Source organism: Bombina bombina, chromosome 1 (genome assembly GCF_027579735.1).
Source record: "Bombina bombina isolate aBomBom1 chromosome 1, aBomBom1.pri, whole genome shotgun sequence".
Classification (NCBI taxonomy): domain Eukaryota; kingdom Metazoa; phylum Chordata; class Amphibia; order Anura; family Bombinatoridae; genus Bombina; species Bombina bombina.
In genome coordinates this window covers 448,720,559-448,729,701 of record NC_069499.1, presented here as the reverse complement: position 1 = coordinate 448,729,701, position 9,143 = coordinate 448,720,559, and the positions used below count along the sequence as shown (strand labels likewise).

Here is a 9,143-nt window from a genome sequence, read left to right as displayed (position 1 = left end):
TGATAAAAGAAATCCAAAATGTCTTCTAAAATTAAAGTTTCCTCTGTGCACTTGTTCCTAACTAAAAGGAGATCATTAAAAAAATAAAAATAATATATATATATAGTTTTCTCTTTTAAAAAGTGCGTGCAGCAGATTGGTGTAAAGAGCACGTAAAGAAACCTTGAATACAATAGTGTGAGTGCAGTCTATAAAAGTGTTGATTGATGGAGTAAGCTGTGCTGACTGGGGATGAGGACACTTATTTTTTTTTTTTTTCTGGTGCTGGTGTTGCCATTTTTATCAGTGGCATTTTGCCTGAGGTGCACGGGCCTCGCGATAGTGTTTGCACAAGCGAAGCGTGACGCCGAATTGATGCAAAGGTTACACAGACAGGCTACTTGAAGACGCACTGCAGAGGTGCGGGCAGGTTCTGTGATAACCATTTCACCCGATCCAGCCCATCCACGCCGCCTGCACCCGAAATCAGCCATCGCAAGGGGGCCCGGGAGGAGGACGGATTTCCCCTTTATTTGACATCAAACCCTTTGTATATTATTCGGATTTTTCTTAAAACAGATATTGTTACTGGGGATCCCCGGCCATGACCGAGCCCGATCCAAGAAAGTAGCTTGATGAGTGTCCAAAGTAACAGTGGAAGTGGTGGAAGTTTGGAGGGGACGCCATCTTGGTCCCAGCTCTCCACGTCCCCAACGCAGGGCTCGGCTTTCCTGCAGAATAGCACGCCACCTGGCAAGGCTAAAGAAGGTAAGGTGAAGCGAGGGGACACGGGGACCGCTTTCCTATGGGTGTCAGGCCTGAAAAGGATTACGGGGTGCGGATGGGGTGAAAGAGGCCGGCATTTTAAGGGTGCCCCCCCCGCCGCCCTAGGGGAGGTGGGGGTCCCAGGCGGGTTACTCCGAGGCCGCGGGGGTAGCTAGGACTCATGTACTGTCAGTCAGTAAGGTGTCTACCGCTTAATATGGGAAGCCGGCCCAAACAGCCCAATCCAGTAACTTAAACCCTACTAATCTTCCATATCTGTACATGTATTTTAATACTGAGTAAGTCTTGATGGATGTCTAATGTCAGCGAGGTTTTTATACTGTGTGTCTGCTGGCTGATTCCCATCCGGTTTGCAAGTCAGCCACATACACCATCATCATCTCTGCCTGCTTCTTCTGTGTCTGCACAGACATCTCAGCCCTTAACTTCTGCCATAAAGATACACAGCCTCTGCACTCCCTTTTTATTTTAACCCCATGGCTGCCAGATAAGGCTGTAGCACATTTCACTGTTGCTGCTCTCTCTGTCAGCCAGGAGGTTATGTAGTAAAAAATAATATATATTGGGTTTCTTTAGTTTATTATTTGATCTGTAAAGAGCACTTACTTAATATGAACAGGGGCCATGCCATTATTTTGCAAATGACATAATTGGTTGTCATTCATCAATTATGGTTTGACCCATTGTCACTTCCTGCTCTATGCACTTTATTATTTCTTTTTTTATATTTATTCCTTGAGGAATTCGAGAAGCTGCCTTTTGGATATTATAAGCACAAAATATTAAAACCTTGATCTATACAGAGATTGAAGTTCATTCCTCTACCAGCCAGGATGTGTAGGAATGAAGTATTTATCATGCTGGTATTCAGTTTGTCAGCAAGGCCCAGCTCATAAAGACCTTTGTCCTCTTGTATGTTGTCTTTTAACACTTTGCCTGCTATTCTGACAGCTATGAAGTCAGCTGTTGCTAACTACTATGGAAACTGTCATTTTCACTTTAATTGTAAATATTAACTTCAAAATGATTTGAAGTTTTTAAATACAATTTATAAAGCATTTGTGAATTTTAAGTTTCAGAATGGTAGTAAATTGTTAAACATTTTTTTTTATTTTGTTAAATATTTTAAAACCTTTTTTGTTTGCTTATTAGAAGTGCCCGTCTTTATGAAGGATTTCCTTTTTTTCTGTTGCACATCACGTGACTTGTATAAATGTTCTTGTTGAAACAATTGAATAATAGTTTTGTGCAATTTTTTTCAAGTTGTTTAATCTCTACCTCTTTTCTGCCTTCTTGATTACTTTTCGTAACGAATGCATATATTTAAAGAGCTATACACTCTGTGACATTTGATGTTTAAAAAAAAAAAGAGAGAAAGTTGGCGCTAGGGATCCCTAAATGCCAGGTACAAGCAGTTTCCCCAATCAGAAACCCCTAAAAGGACAAAAATAAATATGCAGAGAAAGTACTGGCTCTTTCTCTGCATGTTTAAAAATGAAGACAACCTGTTAACTTACTCTAAGCAAAAACCTTATCAGTCTTGGAAATCTGAGTTGCTGACTACTGTAACTATGCTGTGGTCATGTAAAGGCATTTAGCCATTAGCCAATGTGGTTCAAATGGGTGTGATAAACATGAAGATTGTTTGTTTATTAATTATTGAAATTTATGTATTGAATTAACATAATTTAAAATCTGCCCTATATTCAGCTGGTAATAGAAATACTTCTCTATTTGATGTTTATTTTGTCTAGATCTTGACCTTTTACTCTTCAAGCTTGTTAAATATAAGAATTGTTCACCGTACATTGTTTTATTAATATAACCTATGTACTAAATTCTGAATGTTATTACAATAGTTTTATCAAGTTATTGCAATGTCTAGCAACTTGAATATTTAGGCCCAAGTCTTAACTATTAATGTCACTATCATGTTATGTGTGTTCCTTTTGCATTTCAAGCATTTGTTAAATTGGAAATGTTGATACTTCATGCACACCAAAATGTATGTATGAGTGTAGGCCAAATGTGTATTTATATAATACATATTTCTACTACTAGTTGTATATAAAATGTGGGACTGTAGGTTGGCTATTGCTGCCTGTTCAGAGTTTTTTTTTCTTCTTCTATGTATAAATCTTTTTGTTTAAAGGATTATGATAGTAACTATTTGATGCACATGTATCATTCTGCTGTGTCATAATTTGCTGTATGCCAGTGCTAATGTGTGTGTAAGATTGCTGTTGCTTGGAAAAACATTGTTATTGGGCCTAGTTCACAAGACTTCTACGCCATAATAATCATGAATAGTTAATCTTGTTTTGCTGTTGGAAAGTCCACAAAGTGCTGCAACTTTGTACATTCCAGAATATCTTTAATGTTTATCAACTAACTGTTTACAATGTTTCTATTTCTCACTATTGTAATGGACTTTTTAATACCCCAGTTCTGAGTTCTAGTTCATCAGAGCTGATGTAGCTGTCCCTTTTTAAAGCTATTGACTTGCAAACAAGGGCACTTGTATTTTGGTTTAATTGTTACTAAGTGATACTTATAGGTTGTTGACATAAGAAATTGGGGGGTAATAACCACCATTCTATCCATGCTAAAAAAGTTCTTTTTCCCCCTGTTGCATTCTGAAGTTAAAAAAAAAAAAAAAAAAAAAAAAAAAAGTCAGGAGGAAAGGTTACAGAAATATGAAAATTTTCCAAGCTTAATTTAGTATCCATATATCAAAGGTTGACAGATTTAAAAAACATTTTTTTTTCTTGTTTACTAAAGAGCTGCTCTCTTTATAAGATTTCTTTATTTTCTTTGTGTACTCAGTGACTCCTGAGTTTCAGACATAGTTGTCAACCCTTGACAGGAATAAGCCACATTGCAATTTTACATGTTTATATTTTTCCATATATTTCTCGAAACAAGAAGCATCAATTAATATGTGTGTGTGTGTGTATGTATGTTTTTTAAAAGTAGATGAAACCAAACCTATTTTTCTTCCATGATTTAGAAAGAGCATACAATTTGAAACAACTTTTTGCAACTTCTATAACCAGATTTGCTTTGTTCTCTTGGTATCCTAGCTGAACATATTAAGAAAGCCAGTGATGAGGTATATATGTGCAGCCACCAATCAGCAGGTAACTCCCAGTAATGTATTGCTGCTACCGAGCCTACCTAGGTATTCTTTTCAAAAAAGTCTACCAAGGGACTGACGCAAATTAGATCTAAATTGTAGTAGAATAGTAAAAGTAAATTGTAAAGTTGTTTGAAATTTCATGCTCTGTTTTGAATCATGAAATTCAAATGTTGTTTTTACTATCACTTTTAAGCTATCAGAAGCAGAAATTAACTGCATAATTTAACAACTTGATTTAATAATTTGTGTAACAAACATTGAAAAAAAGATAATTATTGGCTTTGATTTTATCTGGGTGGTCCGTAAAGTCAGACAGGTGTTGTGCCCATTAAATAAGTATTGGATAGAACACTGTGTATAATATCTGTCTTTTTACAAAAAATAAAATAAAAATAAAATTCAATGATTCAGCACAGGAAAATGTAGTCCGTTTTTTGTTAAATCAGTTTGCTTACATGCTCAGATTTTCTTATGCTTAGCACATGCATAAGTGGAGCACACTAACAAACGTAACAAACTATTAGACCCCTTTTTCACTAAAGTATGGACACCCCCTGTAATGTAACTTTGCTTGTCCATATACTGTAGGTGTCTGTATCTGTGTCTATAAATTTAAATACCCTTCAAGTAACCTTTGGAATTAGAGATTACTCAAATAACCTCAGACAGTAAAGATTAAGGAAACTATTTTTAGTCACATTTTCTTTTTTGAGATACAGAGGTTGCAAGCTAATAGCGGTATGGTTTGTTTGCTATGTAGTATAAAATGTCGTCTTCATAGCATCCTAAATGGTGAAGTGCTCCTGGAACGCTTTAACTGAGAAAACAAACTTGTGTGTACCTTACCATGATAAAAGTGCAAGTTTATTAGAATGACTTGTTCTATGCGCGCTTTCAACTATTTTCGTTATTTAATAAAATATTGCTAACTCTCCCGATTTTTAATATTTGTAGTTTTTGTAGCTCCAGCCCATTTAAAAAATTGAGCATCGCTTTTTAATTAGCAACATTTTCCCCTCATCGAATAGTTAACTTTTTATTTAAAACACAGATGAACATTTGTTTACTTTATTGATTCTGTCATGTTAAAGGGTCCTTGAACCTTTGACCTGTAGTATCGGACCATTGACCATCTCTTTTTATCTGCATTGAAAACATATCCCCCCCCCCCAACTTTATCTGCTGACAGAATGGTCACTTCAAACAGAATCTTTATACCCAGTGAATCATTCTTCCACTTAGTTATTGTCTATTTACCTGTCTTCACTATCCTTATTTTCTGCTCCTTCATTCTACTGTGTACTTTAGTAAACTGCATAAGACTTCACTCAGCCAAATGCTTTTGGTCATTTTGTTATGTTTAAAGTCTGCTGTTTTAGGGACACTCAAGTCAAACTTAACGAGACCTGAAACCCCAATTTTTTTTTTTTTCTTTAATGATGCAATTTTTTAAAACCACTTTCCAATTTTTCTTTTATTTAATTTGCTCAGGAGTAGCAAATAACTTGGGTTCTAGCTGCTGATTGGTGCGTATATGTATGTATGTATATACAGTGGATATAAAAAGTCTACACACCCCTTTTTAAATGTCATGTTTCTGTGTTGTAAAAAAATGAGACAAAGCTAATTTCAGAACTTTTTCCACCTTTTTAATGTGATCTATAAACTGTACAATCTTTTAGGTGGAGGGAAGTAGAAATAAAAAACTAAAATAATATGGTTGCATAAGTGTGCACACCCTTAAACTAATACTTTGTTGAAGCACCCTTTGATTTTATTACAGCACTCAGTCTTTTTGGGTATGAGTTTTTCAGCATGGCACATTTTGACTTGACAAGATTTGCCCTCTCTTCTTTGCAAAAACACTCCAAATCTGTCAGATTGCGAGGGTATCTCCTGTGCACAGCCCACTTAAAGGGACAGTCTAGTATAAATTAAACTTTCATTATTCAGATAGGACTTTTAATTTTAATCAACTTTTCAATTTACTTTTATCATCAAATTTTGCTTTTTTTCTCTTGGTATTCTTAGTTTAAACTAAACATAGGTAGGCTCATATGCTAATTTCTAAGCCTTTGAGGGCTGCCTCTTATCACAGGCTTTTTAAATCTCTCTTCAACACAAAGAGACAGAAAGTACACGTGGGCCATATAGATAACACTGTGTTCAGGCACAGGGGGTTATTTAAGATTTAGCACAATACAATGCTAAATTTAAGACAATAGATAATAAACAGTCACAGTCATGTGATCAGGGGGCTGGAAGAAGGTTCCTAGATACAAGGTAATCACAGAGGTAAAAAGTATATTAATATAACTGTGTTGGTTGTGCAAAACTGGGGAATGGGTAATAAAGGGATTATCTATCTTTTAAAACCATAACAAATCGAAGGTAGACTGTCCCTTTAAGATCACCCCACAGATTTTCGATTGGATTCAGGTCTGGGCTCTGACTGGGCCATTCCAAAACTTTAATCTTCTTCTGGTGAAGCCATTCCTTTGTTGATTTGGATGTATGCTTTGGGTCGTTGTCATGCTGAAAGATGAAGTTCCTCTTCATGTTCAGCTTCCTAGCAGAAGCCTGAAGGGTTTGTGCCAATATTGTCTGGTATTTGGAACTGTTCATAATTCCCTCTACCTTGACTAAGGCCCCAGTTACAGCTGAAGAAAAACAGACCAAAAGCATGATGCTGCCACCAAAATGCTTCACTGTGGGTATGGTGTTCTTATGGTGATATGCAGTGTTGTTTTTGTGCCAAAATATATCTTTTGGAATTATGGCCAAAAAGTTTATTCTTGGTTTTATCAAACCAGAACACCTTTTGTGACATGCTTTTGGGAGACTTCAGATGTGTTTTTGCAAAATTTAGCTGGGCTTGGATGTTTTTTTGTTGTTGTAAGAAAAGGCTTCCGTCTTGCCACTCTACCCCATAGCCCAGACATATAAAGAATACGGGCGATTGTTACATGCACCACACAGCCAGTACTTGCCAGATATTCCTGCAGCTCCTTTAATGTTGCAGTAGGCCTCTTGGCCGCCTCCCAGACCAGTTTTCTTCTCGCTTTTCATCAATTTTGGAGGGACGTCCAGTTCTTGGTAATGTCACTGTTACGCCATATTTTCTCCACTTGATGATGACTGTCTTCACTGTGTTCCATGGTATATCTAATGCCTTGGAAATTCTTTTGTACCCTTCTCCTGACTGATACCTTTTAACAATGAGATCCCTCTGATGCGAACCATGACTTTTGCTGTAGGTTGCGACTAACAAAATGTCAGGAAAGACCAACTAGAAGAGCTGAACTTTTTATTTGGGGTTAATCGGATGAATTTTAAATGATGGCAGGTGTGTACTGACTCCTATTTAACATGATTTTAAATGTGATTGCTCACTTCTAAACACAGCTACAGCCCCAGTTATAAGAGGGTGTGCACACTTATGCAACTATATATTTCAGTTTTTTTATTTTTACTTCCCTCCACCTAGAAGTTTCAGTTTGTTTTTCAATCAAGTTGCACAGTTTATAGGTCACATTAAAGGTGGAAAAAGTTCTGAAATGATTTATCTTTGTCTCATTTTTTTTACATCACAGAAACCTGACATTTTAACAGGGGTGTGTAGACTTTTTTTTTTTTTTTTTAATTATCCACTGTGTGTACCTAAATCATGAGAGAAATTTTTTGGGTTTCATGTCCCTTTTAAACTTTAATGGTTCAGGTAGAGCATGCACTTTTAAATAACTTTACAATTTACTTAATTAACAAAATCTGCACAGTCTTTTTATATTTACACTTTTTGAGTCACCAGCTCCTACTGAGCATGTGCAAGAATTCCCAGAATATACATATATGCCTTTATGATTGGCTGATGGCTGTCACATGATACAGAGGGAGTGGAAATAGACATAACTGACATTTGTCAGAAAAGAAGTCTACTCATTTGAAGTTCTAAGTGCCATTATCTTGATATCCTTTTATTGAAAAGCATAGGCTCAGGAGGAACTATGCACTGCTGGGAGCTGCTGATTGGTGGCTATATATATATATATATATATATATATATATATATCTATCTCTGTTTATTGGCTCACCCTGTGTGTTCTGCTAGAGGCTAGTTGTGCATAGCTGTTCCTTCAACAAAGAATACCAAGAGAATGAAACAAATTTGATAAAAGTAATTGGGAACGTTGTTTAAAACGGTATACTCTATCTGAATTGTGAAAGAAAAGTGTTTCGTGCATTTCGTGTGATGCTTTGATAACCTGCATACAAAAGAAACGTTTTATCAGAATTTCCATGGTTTTGCAGTCCAGTGAAATAACACTTGGGTATTTATCTTCTCGGTGGCCCAGTTGGGATTAGTTAGTTTTTGCTCTTGCACTAATAAATCCATCATAGTGTAGCATGCTGCAGAAGCAATGTTCTTGATTCTGCAGGGTGTACTCAGGTGCAGTGTAAAAACCACAAGTGTTGTAGCTAAATTACAGGAAAAAATAGGCTAAATAATAGCTGTGGACTACTTTTTTACAATTTCTGTTAAATATTTATTGCTTTGAATATTATGCTATATTGTAATAAGATTTAACCCCCAGAAGAAAAAAATATGAACAAATGCTATAGATCCATTTACACCTTCTGTTATTTCTAATGTTCTGTTTATATGCACAGTGTATACTCAGTGTTCCAGGAATTGAGAGAGTTTACAGTTCCTCACTAACAGGGCTTTACAGTAGGAATTAGGGATGCACCAAAAGGAAAATTCTGGACCGAAACAGATACCGAAAATTCAGGATGCCCCTGGCCGAAAACCGAAACAAAATTCTTTTTTTCTTTTCTTTTTTTAACTACAGTGTGTGTGTGTGTGTGTGTGTAGCTGAGAGAGCTTGTAGGCGGGAAAGCACCAACAAATGGGCGCGGTCACTTATACCGTAGGGTGTGATCTGCAGTGAAACTGGTGGAGCTCTACAAGGGAGAGCGTGGTTATAGCCAGACAACAATACGAAGTGGACATGTGTTTTGTTTTTGGTATGTAGTTATCTGTGCGATGGGCGTGGCTGCACCTGATCGTCTCTCATCGTATCTCAGCCTAGTTCCTGGTTCGGGTCTCACACTGACCCATCAGATTATATGTCCAGAGCCCCAAATGGAGTCTGCCTGTCACCTATCACCAGGACCACCGGACTTGGCTACGACCTTACGTGCAAGGTGGTTATAGAAAGTTACTGTGCTTTTTTGTATA

General features: G+C 36.7%; 1 protein-coding gene across 1 annotated transcript in view; it reads left to right on the top strand.

Moving 5' to 3' along the window:
• Nucleotides 1-241: 241 nt before the first annotated feature.
• Nucleotides 242-9,143, top strand: part of TLK1 (tousled like kinase 1) — a 725,439-nt gene continuing 716,537 nt past the window's right edge. The window contains 1 exon segment of the mRNA XM_053698426.1: nt 242-747. Coding sequence (XP_053554401.1) covers nt 615-747 — 133 coding nt within the window. The 5' untranslated portion in view covers nt 242-614.